Raw genomic sequence first — 15,596 nt, forward strand, 5'->3', positions numbered from 1 at the left:
TGCATGTAGTTGGCTCCTAATTGCCCTCTACCCAATAGACTATTCATTTGTATTCAAGAAGGCAGCCCATTACCACCTCTTGAGATTTGGCCAGTAAAGTGGTAGCCTTGACTAGCAATGCTCAATGTGATGAATAGGCAATGCTAATGTGTTTGAAAACACTGAAAGCATTTAATAGGGTGAATACTATTTCTTCTAGTGGTGAGAAGCAAAAACAAGAGCAAAAACAGGCTATTCAGGTCCAGAATCTGGAAAAACCATTTAGCATAAATGCTGTTGGAAGCCTGGAAGACATTCCTTTGAGAAGGTTGGGAACAATGGAACTTTCAAGTAGATAAATGTTTGGTGTAAAAGACAAGCATTTTGCAGACATTTTCACTCTGTTAGATTCAAGATTGTTTTAGAAAAAGGACTAGAATGGGCCTGAAATCAAAGTTCTAAACTGAGGGAATGCTGATTTTAATAAGATTAGGTCTGATTTGACCAGAGTAGACTGGCAGCGGACTTGCCTTAGAGCTGCATGATGCATTCAAGAAGGAAATATGGAGAGTACATAGTCAACATGTTTCACAACAAAAAAGGTGGGACCATTTTTTCCTAAGAATCCTGGGTATTGAGGAATATGCAATATTAGATTGAGGGAAAACAAAGGAGGCTTATGACAGGTGCTGAGGACTCAAAATAGCAAAGCCCTAGTGGAGTATAGAATTTGCAAGAGGGAATTTGAATAAGAGAGCTAAGTGAGGACATGAAAGGACACTGACAGGTAAAATAAAGGAAAATCCTAAATTTGTTTTGCAGATAAATTAAGGGCAAAAGGACAATGGGGAAAAGAGTAGAACCCATTAAGGTTCACAATGGTAATTTGTGCGTGAAGCCAAAAGGTGTGAGTAAGGTTCTAAATAATACTTTGCAGTAGTGTTCACAAGTGACAGGGATGTTGTGAAAATGGAAATCAAGGAGAAGACCTGGGGAACAATTAAAGAAATTAGCATTGAGAGAGAGAGGAGATTCCAAGTGGCCTGGTAGGTTTAAAAATCAATAAGTCACCTCCTGAAACAATTCTGAGGAACAGAATTAATCTGCATTTGGAGAGGCAGGGATTAATTGAGAACAGTCAGCATGGTTTTATTGGAAGGAGGTCATATTTTTCATAGATTCATAGAACATTACAGCGCAGTACAGGCCCTTCGGCCCTCGATGTTGCGCTGCCCTGTCATACTAATCTGAAACCCATCCCACCTACACTATTCCATGAACGTCCGTTTGCCTGTCCAATGACGACTTAAATGCACTTAAACTTGGTGAATCTACTACCGATGCAGGCAAAGCATTCCATACCTTTACTACTCTCAGAGTAAAGAAACTACCTCTGACATCTGTCTTACACCTATCTCCCCTCACTTTAAAGTTGTGTCCCCTCGTGTTTGCTGTCCCCATACTTGGAAAAAGGCTCTCCCTGACCATCCTATCTAACCCTCTGATTATCTTGTATGTCTCTATTAAGTCACCTCTCAACCTTCTTCTCTCTAATGAGAACAGCCTCAAGGCTCTCAGCCTTTCCTCGTAAGACATTCCTTCCATACCAGGCAACATCCTAGTAAATCTCCTCTGCACCCTTTCCAAAGCTTCCACATCCTTCTTATAGTGAGGTGACCAGAACTGTACATAATACTCCAAGTGTGGCCGTACCAGAGCTTTGTACAGCTGCAGCATAACCTCCTGGTCCCGGAACTCAATCCCTCTATTAATAAAGGCCAAGACACTGTATGCCTTCTTAACAACCCTGTCAATCTGGGTGGCAACTTTCAGGGATCTGTGTACATGGACACCGAGATCTCTCTGCTCATCTGCACTCCCAAGAATCTTACCATTAGCCCAGTACTTTGCATTCCGATTACTGCATCCAAACTGTATCACCTCACACTTGTCCACATTAAACTCCATTTGCCACCTCTCAGCCCAGCTCCGCATCCTATCTATGTCTCTCTCTCACCTACTACATCCTTTGTCACTATCCACAACTCCACCGACCTTAGTGTCGTCCTCAAATTTACTAATCCACCCTTCTAAGCCCTCATCCAGGTCATTTATAAAAATGACGAACAGCAGTGGACCCAACACCGCCCCTTGCGGTACGCCACTAGTAACTGGACACCAAAATGAGCATGTTCCATCAACTACAACCCTCTGTTTTCTTTCAGCAAGCCAATTACTGATCCAAACTGCTATGTTTCCCACAATCCCATTCCTCCGCATTTTGTATAATAGCCTACTGTGGGGAACCTTATCGATCGCTTTGCTGAAATCCATATACACCACATCAACCAGTTTACTCTCATCTACCTGTTTGTCAAAAAACTCAATAAGATTCATTAGGCACGACCTACCCTTCACAAAACCGTGCTGACTGTCCCTGATCAGATTATTCTTTCTAGATGGTTATAAATCCTATCTCTTATAACCTTTTCCAACACTTTACCAACAACTGAAGTGAGACTCACTGGTCTGTAATTACCAGGGTTGTCTCTACTCCCCTTTTTGAACAAGGGAACCACATTTGCTATCCTCCAGTCCTCAGGCACTATTCCTGTAGACAATGATGATTTGAAGATCAATGCCCAAGGCTCGGCAATCTCTTCCCTTGCTTCCCAGAGGATCCTAGGATAGTTCCCATCTGGCCCAGGGGACTTGTCTATTTTCACACTCTGCAGTATTTCTAATACCTCTTCCTTGTGAACCTCAATCTCTTCTACTCTAGATGCAAGTATCTTTATATCTTCCTCGCCAACATTTTCATTTTCTATAGTGAACACTGTCGAAAAATATTTATTTAGTGCTTCCCCTATCTCCTCTGACTCCACACACAACTTCCTACTATTATCCTTGATTGGCCCTAATTTAACTCTCGTGATTCTTTTATTCCTGACATACCTATGGAAAGCCTTAGGGTTAACCCTGATCCTATCCGCCAACAACTTCTCATGTCTCCTCCTGGCTCTTCTGAGCTCTCTTTTTAGGTCTTTCCTGACTTCCTTGTAACCCTCAAGCGCCCTGAGTTTTCACATTTTGTCCTAACATAAGCCTAACATATTTGACCAAATTGATTGAACATTTTGAAGAGGTAACCAGGCATACAGATGAAGGCAATGTTAGTCCACATGGACTTCTGTCAGGCTTTGAACAAAGTCCCAGATGGAAGACTGAAAGCGAAGGTAAGAGCCCATGGGATCCAAGGAACTCTGGCAAATTGGATCCATAATTAACTGAGTGTCAGGGAGCCAAGAGTGATGATTCAGGGTTTTTCTGTCCAATGGAGTCCCACAGGAGTAAGTGTTGTGCGGCCATTGCTATTTGTGCTTTATGTAAATGATTTAGACTTGAATGCAGGAGAGTTGATCAGTAAGTTTGCAGATGATACAAAAATTGGTAAGTATTAACGACGATGGCATGAGATTACAAGAGGGTGCTGGTCAGATGGGCTGATAAGTAGTAAAAGGAATTCAGTGATGCACTTGGGTTGGTCAACCAAGGCAAGGAAATGCATAGGATTGTGGAGCAGGAGTAGGCCATTCAGTTCCTCAAACCTGTTCCACCGTGCAATGAAATCACTACTGATTTGTGGCCTGACTTTATATCTACAATAGAACCTCGATTATCCCAATGTGAATTATCTGAATTTCGGATTATCCAAACAAGATCGCAAAGTCCTGTAAAAATGGCATTAGGCAACTCAGCATTCAGTTATCAGTTAAACGGCATTTGGCGTGCATTGCGAGATAACCGAGAAATGTTTGATAATCGGGACTTATAAATTACCGCTTGTTTCCGGTTATCCGAAAGATCAATTATCCAAACAAAATACTCCCCGCCCGTCTCGTTCGGATAATTGAGGTTCTACTGTACATGCCTGTTGCCAGTATTCCTTAATACTTTTCCGCTTAACAGAAATTTATCTATCTCACATTTTAGAATTAACAACTGATCGAGCATCCACTGCTATTTGTGGTAGAGGGTTCCAAGACATCAACCACATGTACGTGTAATAGTACTTCCTAACATCTCTCCTGAACAGTCTTGCCCTAATTCTCAGACTGTGCCCTCTAGTTTTAGAATTTCTCACCAGTGGAAATGATGTACCTTCATCTAGGCTGTCTTTTCCTGTTAATATCTTTAAGACTTTGATCAGTTCACCCCTTAAGCTTATAAATTCTAGAGAAAACTGGCCTAATGTTGTAATCTCTCCTCATAACTTAAACCCTGAAGTCCAGGTATCTTTCTTGTAAGCGAATATTGTATTCCCTCCAAGGTCAACATATCCTTCCTCAGGTGGGATGCCAGAGAACTCCAAGTCTTACTAGCGTTTTGTATGACTGCAGTATAATGTCTGCATTCTTGTACTCCAATCCTCTAGATATAAAGACCAGCATTCTATTAGCTTCTCTGATTATTTTCTGCAGCTAATTATGACATTTTAAAGATACATGAACCTGAACCTACAGGTCACCTTGGCATTCCACGCTTGCTTACATTGTACTCCAGCTGACACACTTCTTTTTGCCCATTCACTTAGTTTATCAATATCCCTTAGCAATTTTATGCAATCATCTCTGCTGCCTATAATGCTGTCAAATTTGGGATGTACAATTTTCTCAGACATTATCCAAATTGTTAATAAGTAACGGGAATAATTTTGGCTCCAACACAGATGCGTGTGGGGCAACACTAAGAACGTCCTGCCAATCAGAGGACTTAGCCATTACTCTTACTTCCTGTTGCCTGCCACTCAACCAATTTCCCAGCCATGTCAGTAACTTGTCCTCAATTCCATGGCCTTCTACCTTAGTTAACAGTCTCTTATGTGGGACTTTAAAGAAGGCACTTGATATAAGCAACATCCATAGCAATTTCCCTGTCCACTATTTCGTCATCTCATTGAAAGAATACTTGAGGTTTGTCAGGATGAACTACCAGGTAGTTGAAACTTTTCCTTATTAATTGAAACTTTCAAGGTGGTCAGTTACCCCATGCTTGATTATTCACTCTGATAATTGTCATGCTAACAATTTTTCCAGCTTAGATGTTAGGTTAGGACCCTAGGAAGCACTGAGAATCAGAGAGAACTTGGTGCATGTCTACACTAGTCCCTTGAAGGTTCAGGCAAGGTGGATAAAGTGGTTAAGAAGCAATATGGTAGACTCTCCTTTATTAGTTGAAGCAGAGTTTAAGAGCAGATGGTTATGCTGGGACTGTATAGAATATTAGTTAGGCCACAGCTAGAGTATTGTATGTAGTGCTGGAATCCACATTGTAGGAAGGATGTGATAGCACTGAAGACATTGCAGAGCGGATTTACCAGGGTTTTGTCTTGGCTGGAGAGTTTCAGTTACGAAGAGAGATTGCACGGAGTTATTTTCCTTTCGAGCAGAGGAGTTTGAGATTGTAAAATTATAGGTAGGGAAGACAGGAAGAAGCTTTTCCCTTTGATGGATGGATCAGTGACTGGAGGCATAGATTTAAGGTAAGTGGCAGGAGGTTTAAATGAGATATGAGCAAAAGCTTTTTCACCCAGAGGATGGTGGGAATTTGGAACTCTCTGCTTCTAAGGCTGGTGGACACTTTCATGATATTTAAGAAGTATTTAGATTTGCACTTGCAATGCCAAGGCATATAAGGCTGTGGGCCAAGTGCTGGAATTTGGGATTAGAATGGTTAGGTAGTTATTTTTGACCTGTACAGTCTCGATGGGCCAAAGGGCCTTTTCCTGTGCTGTAGATCTCTATGACACTAAATGAAGTTGGGGTTCACATTCGTGATGACCTAATTAAATAGCTGAGTAAGCTCAAGGGATCAAAGGCCTGCTATGGCTCCTACATTTTCTCTGATTCTAAATAAATTTATGTACAGAAGCAGAAAAGCTGTCAAACTGCTCATAAAATTCACCTAGAATAGTGAATTGACTTTCGAAAGGAAGAATGAGAAAGAAAAGTCAAAAAGTTTATGCTGTTGCTCAGCAAGTTGGTGGAAATTAAGATGTACTTCCACTAGGAGTGTATGACAATATGTGGAAGCCATATTCACAACTCTTATTATACCGACAAAGATAGAAGTAAATAATCTCTTTAGATCAAAGAGAGCATCCTGCAATGAGTCAAATGAAATGCAGAATTGCAGATTGCAGATTTGTAGAAGCTTTAGATTTGGATAATATTTATTATCTGCTTTGTATATGACCAGAGACAGATGATTTAATGTAAATTTTAACAATTGAATGTTAAGATAAAAAGTATCCTCAGTTACACAAAACCAAACCAAACTGGATGTTTGAAATCTGAATTAAGAACTGAAAGTGTTGGAGGAACATAGTAGCTCTCGCAGCACCTGAAAAGAAAGAAAAGTTGATCATTAGAGTGAATGTCTTCAGTTGTTGGATTGCAGGTGAGGGTTATTACCATGCTGTCTATGAAATGCAGCCAGGCTACTCCAAATGAAACTGGTTGACAGAGCTCCGTCATACTATTAATCATATATTTGTGCTGAATGCCTTAATTATTCCAAGCAGGTCACTGGGAATTATCTTACCTGTCTGTGAAGGTATTACTTTTTGAATATGATATTGTACACAAATTTCAGCTCTTGAACAGCTTGGACATTCAAGATATTGATATGTTGAGCAGAAAGTATTCTCCTCTGCAGAAAAAGATAGCAAACATATACTTTTACAGTTAACATGTGAAAAGTTATAAACATGAAAAGAAGCTCATTTCTGAAAAAAAGACAATTTTGAAAGTTCTATCATGAAATATTTCACACTGTAATGTTCATGTAACGTGAAAACACAATGGTCCATATAATAAGAGTTACAAATGAACCCTAAGACGAATTGTTATTTCTATTTATTGCGTACAGTTCTGGTCACTGCATTATAGGAAGGATGTGGAAGTTTTGGAAAGGGTTCAGAGGAGATTTACTATGATGTTGCCTGGTATGGAGGGAAGGTCTTACAAGGAAAGGCTAAGGGACTTGAGGCTGTTTTCGTTAGAGAGAAGAAGGTTGAGAGGCAACTTAATGAAACATATAAGATAATCAGAGGGTTAGATGGGTTGGACAGTGAGAGCCTTTTTCCTCAGATGGTGATGGCTAGCACAAGGGGACATAGCTTTAAATTGAGTGTTGATAGATATAGGTCAGATATCAGAGGCAATTTCTTTACTCAGAGTAGTAGGGGCATGGAATGCATTGCCTGCAACAGTAGTAGAAATGCCAACTTTAAGGGCATTAAATTGTCATTGGATAAGTATATGGATGAGAATGGAATAGTGCAGGATGGATAAGCTTCAGATTGGTTCCACAGGTCAGTGCAACATCAAGGGCCAAAGGACCTGTACTGCACTGTAACGTTCTACGTTCTATTTAATGACATATTGATTTTAGTGAGGATTTGCTTCTCAGTATGTGTTCAATATTGCAATTAGACAGCTGGTTAAGTCCAAATTAAAGGCCAGGTTTGAGAATTTTACACATTATATAGCATTACAACAGAGTTACCAAACAGAGATAGGCTAAAAAGATTCCTGCCTGTGTTTATGCCTCTTTCCCTAATTTATCTCAGGCCAGCTACAGAGCCCTTTATTGGTTTTCCCCTCATGTACTTTTCTACCTTCCTCCTAAGTACATCTGTGCTATTATCTCAATCACTCCATATGGAATATGTTCCACATTCGAACATTCCACATTCATGACCATCTTGTGGCTGAGCTCGCAAGAGGAAGTAATTCTTCCATCCTATTAAACCCATAATCTTAAAGACCTCCATTAGATCAGGCCTCAGACTTTACTTTTCAAAAGGCTTAGCAAGGTTGGTTTATTGAAATTCATTCTAGATTTTGTATTACACCTTTGAACTAATTTATCAATAATTACCTGGACTATAATGCCGTTATTACATATAGGGATCCATCTAGCTGTCTGGCAGTATTTGTTTTTTGAATGAATTTTATATACATGTAATGGTGCCTCTGTAATTGCTTTCTCTCTGTCATTACTTTGATAACATGAGTGGATGCAATTGATCTGCTTCCATTGTGTTATCTAATGCAGGAGAACACAGTAGGTCAAGTAGTAGGTCAGTAGGTCATGGAGAGAGAGTAAGCTATGTTTCAAGTGTAGATCACATTTCTCTTCAGATCTGGAGAAGAGTCAAAGGGGCAGCATTTATGCAATAGTTTGATGGGGGGAGAGGGGCGTGGCATAGTTGGTATGGTGTGCTGATTAAGAAAAGATGTTGATATTCAGATTAAGTAATCAGAATGTGAGAATGGTAGAACAATGGTGTGTCTTCTGCCAGACTTGAAAGGACAGTAAGTGGAATGGGGGGAGGGTGGACATGATAAAAGCTGAAAGAAAGGGAAGAAATGAGAATTGGTTCACAATTGAATTTTTTTAAGGATGTGCAACAATTTGAACAGTGTCATTAACATAGCCAAACGTTCCTACATACTTCACAGGAATGTTATCAGGTCAAGTGGGTGGCACGGTGGCACAGTGGCAGAGTGATTAGCACTGCTGCCTCACAGCGCCAGAGACCCGGGTTCAATTCCCGCCTCAGGCGACTGACTGTGTGGAGTTTGCACGTTATCCCCGTGTCTGCGTGGGTTTCCTCCAGGTGCTCTGGTTTCCTCCCATAGTCCAAAGATGTGCAGGTTAGGTGAATTGGCCATGCTAAATTGCCCATAGTGTTAGGTAAGGGGTAAATGTAGGGGTATGGGTGGGTTACGCTTCGGCGGTTCGGTGTGGGCTTGTTGGGCCGAAGGGCCTGTTTCCACACTGTAATGTAATGTAATGTAATCTAATATAATCTAATCTAAAGTTAGTGCCTGAACCACTAACTTCAAAAATCAAAGTGAAAGTCAAATTTAAAAGACTGATTTTAAGGAGTAGCTTTGAGGAGGGGACTGATGAGAGAAGGCAGTTGGTGGGTAATTCTAGAAATTAGGCACTAACCACCTGAGATTAGCAAGGTTCAGGCATAATGTAGATTTAGAATGTACCCTGGGTGCTAGGGAAGTATCTGAAAGAAAACATGCCAATAAGAGAGAAGGTTGTAAGGCAGGTTAAGAGAACATGGAAAGGAGACTAAATAATCATTGGTTCTGATCCAGAGTACAAAACGTGAAACATGCACAAAATCTGATTAAATTAATTCACACTTTTTCTTATAAATACCACTGCAATCATAACTAATGTCACTAAAGCTCTTGTATAATAAATATATTATTAAATTAGAACTTTTAACCAGAGACTCAAAGCCCAGTAATGGTTCAGTCTATAGTGGTGCAAAGTAGAAAACATCAGGAAATATTGTCAGAAATGTATCCTGTATTATATTGCTTTGGGCAATCCACAGGGTCCTTGGTAATCCTACTTCAGGCATGAAACCCCTTCAATATGCTAATAGAATTTTACATCAGTTTGGTAACTAAATGAACATGCGGTTGATCCCGAATGCAGCATTTTAAAATATTCTTACGAAAGGCCTTTAAATGGCTTGCAGCGATCAAAGTGCAGATTTTTTAAAAATGCATAGATAATTGTGAAGCTAGAAGGAGCAGGAATATTCCTGCCACCTCCAAACTACATCTGTCAGCCACCAAAGTAAATTCCAGTACAGCCATCTAATTATCTGATACATGCAATTGCAGACCACAAGGTATTCACATATAATCATAAATTAAAATAATACACCACTCACTTCTTGGTTATAAATGACTAATATTAAATTGGATCATGCTGCTGCATTGGTACTGACAGCATCCAAAATATTGCAGAGGTGACACATGCACATATATGAATACATATTTGATCTCACTCTGCAGACCTTTAGCATATTATGCTTAGAGCTATGATGCCATAACCTCAGAAGACGAGCAGCATTCCAATTCCTCATTAATCCAAATTCATTAAGTACCAGTTTGGGGTGGGATGGTGGAAAGCCCTTATTCTGGAACTTTTTACCAGTTAGTATGATTACTTGACATATTGATCAGTGGATAATTTGTTGCTCTTTTATAATAGGCAAGTGTTGTGTTTGTCTATTCAGCTGAGTTCTTGGAGCATCCATTGGTTTGCTGTGCCCATTGGAAGGCTATTGTTTTCCAATTGGCTGGAGTTTGGAACAGATTTAGGTTATACTTAAACATTGAGTTGTCTATTGGCATTACAGAATCATTTTTAAACTTTGCCATATTATGAAATCAACAGTCCCAACTTTTTGAGAAATTTCAGTTCTGTTATTCTTATATTAACTAATACACATGAAACTAATTTTCCTTAAAGAAATGAATCTTCTATAATTTCCAATGTTTCATACAGGAGCCACAGTAAGTTCTTTTGTCAACAACAAATTAACAACAGCAAACATGCAATCAAACAACAAAACAGACCAATGATGTTACTGGATTATTTGGTTTTACTTACCACTGAGGCACATAGGAATTTCTATTTTTCCATTTCTGCAAAATCGTTCTGCAGGATCTTGAATATGCAAACCACTGGGGCAATTAAATTTTACACTGTCTCCATGTTTCAGATATACTGTTTTCGACAATGACCAGTCTAAGAGGACACCATTAGCTTCAAGATCCTCCCCTGACATGCTACATGGAGCTAAATCAGAGAAAAACATCATTGAGTTAATTATGGCATATTTCAGTAGCTACAAAATAATAATTTTCCAGAAAAAAATAATTTAAATTGGGCTGTACTCAGACCATTAGCTCCCAGTCATAGGTGAAATAATTTTTATCCACCTAAGCCTGCAGCAGGACAGGGAGAATGAATAGAGTCAACATAAGGAGAAGCTGCTGCTTAAGCAGGGAGCAGGAAGGGGATTAATGCTCTCAGCAGATGATCATATCCACATACTTTGTTTTTCTAGCTACTCACAGCTCTGATGAAGAGTCACCGGACAGTACAATTGTCACAATAGTGGGCTAAACAGCACAAGTGAGCAGGAATAAATGTTGGCGATCGGGACTTGCCAATGCTGAACTTTTGGAGGGTGCAGGATCCTCCACACTCTCTGCTCATCCAAATACAGATAATGAGCATGAGAAGACATTGATAAAGGGGGAAGGCAATGGTGGCACGATACTGTTGCTGGACGAGTAATCCAGAACCCAGGGCATGTTTGAATCATACCAGAGCAGATGTTAAAAGTAGATTTCACCTAAAAAAAAATCTCTCTAATATATTGTCTAATGGTGACCTTGTAACTATCTGGTTCACTATTATCTCTTTAGGGAAGGAAATCAGCTGGCCTTAAAAATAAATGGCAGAACCCAGTAACATCAACATACAGAGGCATCGAGAAAAGTCCACAGTTCCCTGAAAGTGGCATCATAAGTGTATAGGGTGGTCAAGATGGCAATATGGCATGTTTGCCTTCATCAGTTAGGGCATAGAGTATAAAAATTGGCAAGTCACGTTGCAACTGTAAAGGACTTCAGATCGGCCACATTTGCCATATTCTGTACAGTTCTGACTGTTACATTACCCAAAGAATCTGGAAGCTTTGGAGAGGGTACAGAAACACTTTACCAGGATATTGCCTGATGTAGAGGGTGATAGCTATGAGGAGATTAGACAATCTTGGTTTGTTTTCAGTTGAATGTTGAAGGACAAGTGGTGACTAGGTAGAAATTTACAAAATTATGAAAGAGATGAATAGAATGGACAGTTGGAGGCATTTCTTTCCCCAAGGTAGAAACTTCAATTACCAGGGGATATAGGTTTAAAATAAAAGGAGCTGAAAATGTGTTGCTGGAAAAGCGCAGCAGGTCAGGCAGCATCCAAGGAGCAGGAGAATCGATGTTTCGGGCATGAGCCCTTCTTCCTGAAGAAGGGCTTATGCCCGAAACGTCGATTCTCCTGCTCCTTGGATGCTGCCTGACCTGCTGCGTTTTTCCAGCAACACATTTTCAGCTCTGATCTCCATCATCTGCAGTCCCCACTTTCTTCTTAAAATAAAAGGAGGCAAGTTTTAGGAAGATATGAGAGGCGAGTATTTTTTTACCATAGAAAGTGGTAAGTGCCTGGAATGCGCTGCTAGAGGAGGTGGTGGAGGTGGATACAATAGCAATGTTTAACAGGCATCTTGACAGATACATGAATAGGCAGGGAATAGAGGGATATGGACTTCATACTGGCAAAAGGTTTTTTAGTTGAGAAAGGCGTCATGTGTCAACACAGGCTTGGTGAGCCAAAGGGCCTGTTTCTGTGCTGTACTGTTGTTTGTTCTTTGTTCTTTAACTGGTTTGGACTACACATGACTCCAGATACAGTAGATTGGATGGATCAAGCCAGCTTTGTCCTAGACACTGGAATTGACAATGCAAACCTAGCCTTGTCGAACTTGCAAATTCATCTGGAGGCTTGGGCCAAAATTGGGAGAGGTATTGAATGCATTAGAGAAATCCAGAATTGTACCTCACAAGCAATGTCCCAGTCACCATTGTCACCATCTCTAGGTATGTCTTTTCCCACTGGTAGGACTACCCAGCAGAGATGGTGGCAGAATGGCACAAGAAGATCAAATCAAACCTGAAGAAAAACTTAAACTTGAACTTGAAATGCTAATTCTGCTTCTGTCTCCACTGATGCTGCCTAACCTGCCAAGTTTCTTCAGCATTTTCTGTTCTCTGCCTTGTCAGGAACAAGCATGAAGATTTGTGTGGGGCAGTTCCAAACTGATACTGCTTGTCTGGGTACACAATGGCCTTTTGTAGATGGAGCCATGGATGTCATTCATTCTGGGATATCCCAGCAATGGCAGGCTATTTTGGATATGGTGGGTGTAGGATGGGGCTCGAATCAGAAGAGAAAGGGGCGCTACCAGAGTAGCACAAATAATGAGATGGAAATGTGTTGCTGGAAAAGCGCAGCAGGTCAGGCAGCATCTAGGGAACAGGAGAATCGACGTTTCGGGCATTAGCCCTTCTTCAGGAAATTAGCCCTTTCCTGAAGAAGGGCTAATGCCCGAAACGTCGATTCTCCTGTTCCCTAGATGCTGCCTGACCTGCTGCGCTTTTCCAGCAACACATTTCCATCTCTGATCTCCAGCATCTGCAGACCTCACTTTCTCCTAGCACAAATAATGAGTTGAGTTTGGTGAGAAACTATGAGAAAATGCTCCTGATCCTTGCAGAGGGAAAATAGACCATGAAACTCAGTGAAACTGTCACTTTGCCAAAAACTTTAGATTTAACCTTCAGTTTTCCTTATCAGGAGTCCAAGGTAGAGCTGCATTAGTAGCTGCCATTCTTATGTGAAGGCAACAGTTCAGAAATGCAGATCAATGTCAAAGAAGTCCACAGCAGCAGATGCAACCTCAAGTTGGAATTGATTCTGTGCCAGTGAAATCACATCCTCAGAATAGCCCCATTGAACAAAAGCCTTCTAACCAGGAAAAGAAACAGCCATCTTAATTCACTATTCAAAGGCTGTCTGATCAATCACTTTCCCTGTTCTTTCATGTTGTTCAACATGATAAGGGGGAGGCAGCAGTGTCGAGGTAATGTCACTGGACCCTTAGATGACTTTTCTAGGAACATGTGTTAGAATCCCATCACAGCAGATGGCGAGATAAATAAATCACTAGTATATTGACAACTGTGCAACCACTGTTGATTTTGTAGTAAAACCCATCTGGTTCACTGAGATATGAAATCCTTACCTGGTCTGGCAGAAATTTGATTCCAGACCACACAGCAATGGCTACTGTTAATTGCACCAAATCAAGGATGGACGATTAGTGCTGGATTAGCCGGTGATATGTACAACCTGAGGATAATTTTTTTTAAATCCGGGAAAACCATTTGATGGCAATTAATTATTTACAAGTATCTGAAAAGTCTCATTTCATGATTGGGTCCTGTAATAAGTACTGAGAAATAACTTACAGTTACAGCGTGGAATGGCTGACCACTTCCCACTTGAACATCTAACTTGATTTGGTCCATCCAAAACGAATGAATTCCGACACCGATATGTCACGGTTTCACCATGCTGATAGAATGCTCTAGCCAACTCTTCTATGTCTCCATTCGTTATTCTCGGTGGACGATCACAGTCTATATTTGAAACGTACAAACAGAATACAAAAACATGCACTTAGCTTTATTAATTTCTTAACTTGTATATTGCAATTAAACTTAATAGCACTTCCTTTCTAAATTATTTTGCAAAATTTGCTGTTGTCTCAGTTTCATCACTTAAGGTTAGCCTTATCAAAATCCAGAACCTTGGGGCAATTGTGCTAACTTGTTTTCAGACCCAGCATTGAATTTGATCGTATTACAATCATTTAGATAAGTGCTTCCTTTTTGATGGACTATTAATTAAATTGATCTTCTTATTCGTTATTAAGACAAGTAAAGCATTCTCACTTGTTAGTTCTAGAATATGCAGCTCCCGAAAATGATCCTTAATGCCCTGAAGAAATTCACAATCTTTCTGACAGGTCAAGTTATGAAAATATCCCCCATTGCCTTCTTCAGTCAGGGCATAGAGTATAACAATTCGCAAGTAATGTTGTCTTTTCTATAAGCCTCACTAATCTTTGAGGTAATGACTGAGATTTTGCAGTAAGCAACAATGCTGCTGCCTGGGAAGCTTTTTCAAAGCCAACAAAACGCTTTGTTTCTGCTGGAATTTTCCAATGCCACCTGCAGTAGAAATGGACAGTGCAGTGTCTCCAGAGTAAGTCCAGTAGAGTTGGGGGAAGAACAGTTTATAGGAGCTACCATGTGTACCAAATTTTCAAAGATCCAAGTCGCTTTATGAATGAATAAATGACCAAGTGATTCAGAGAACGGGTGGGCAGATGGATAATGTGGGTAGTTGGTTTGTGCAAAGTTAGAACATAGAAGACCACAACACACTTCAGGCCCTTCAACCCTCTATGTTGCGCCAACCCATGGAATCAATTTAACCTACACTATTCCATTATCGTCCATATGTCTATCCAATGACCATTTAAATGCCCTTAAATTTGTGAGTCTACTACTGTTGCAGGCAGTGTGTTCCATGCCACTATTACTCTCTGAGTAAGGAAACTACCTCTGACATCAATCCTATATCTATCATCCATCAATTTAAAGCTATGTTCCCTCATGCTAGTCATCACCATCCGAGGAAAAAAGCTCTCACTGTCCACTCTATCTAACCCTCTGATTATCTTGTATGTCTCAATTAAGTAACTTCTCAGCCTTCTTGTCTCGAATGAAAACAGCCTCAAGTCCCTCAGCCTTTCCTCATAAGACCTTCCTTCCGTACCAGGCAACATCCTAGTAAATCTCCTCTGAACCCTTTCCAAAGCTTCCACATCCTCCCTCTAATGCGGTGACCCGAACTGTGCGCAACACTCCAAGTGCAGCTGCACCAGAGTTTTGTACAGATGCAGCATGACCTCATGGTTCTGAAACTCAACCCATCTACTAATAAATGCTAACACACTGTATGCCTTCTTACAACTCTATCAACCTGGGTGGCACCGAGATCTCTCTGCTCATCTACCAAGAATCTTACCATTAGCCCAG

General features: G+C 40.4%; 1 protein-coding gene across 1 annotated transcript in view; it reads right to left on the reverse strand.

Moving 5' to 3' along the window:
- LOC122554561 (complement factor H-like) overlaps positions 1–15,596 on the reverse strand; it is a 97,702-nt gene that overhangs the window by 12,266 nt on the left and 69,840 nt on the right. Inside the window, exons 12-14 of the mRNA XM_043699802.2 lie at positions 13,959–14,129; positions 10,477–10,665; positions 6,583–6,690 (exon numbers count right to left, since the gene is read on the reverse strand). Coding sequence (XP_043555737.2) covers positions 6,583–6,690; positions 10,477–10,665; positions 13,959–14,129 — 468 coding nt within the window. The remainder of the gene's footprint in view (positions 1–6,582; positions 6,691–10,476; positions 10,666–13,958; positions 14,130–15,596) is intronic.

This window comes from Chiloscyllium plagiosum, unplaced genomic scaffold (genome assembly GCF_037043375.1).
Source record: "Chiloscyllium plagiosum isolate Xiang-an unplaced genomic scaffold, Cpla_swu_hap1 HiC_scaffold_9, whole genome shotgun sequence".
NCBI lineage: Eukaryota > Metazoa > Chordata > Chondrichthyes > Orectolobiformes > Hemiscylliidae > Chiloscyllium > Chiloscyllium plagiosum.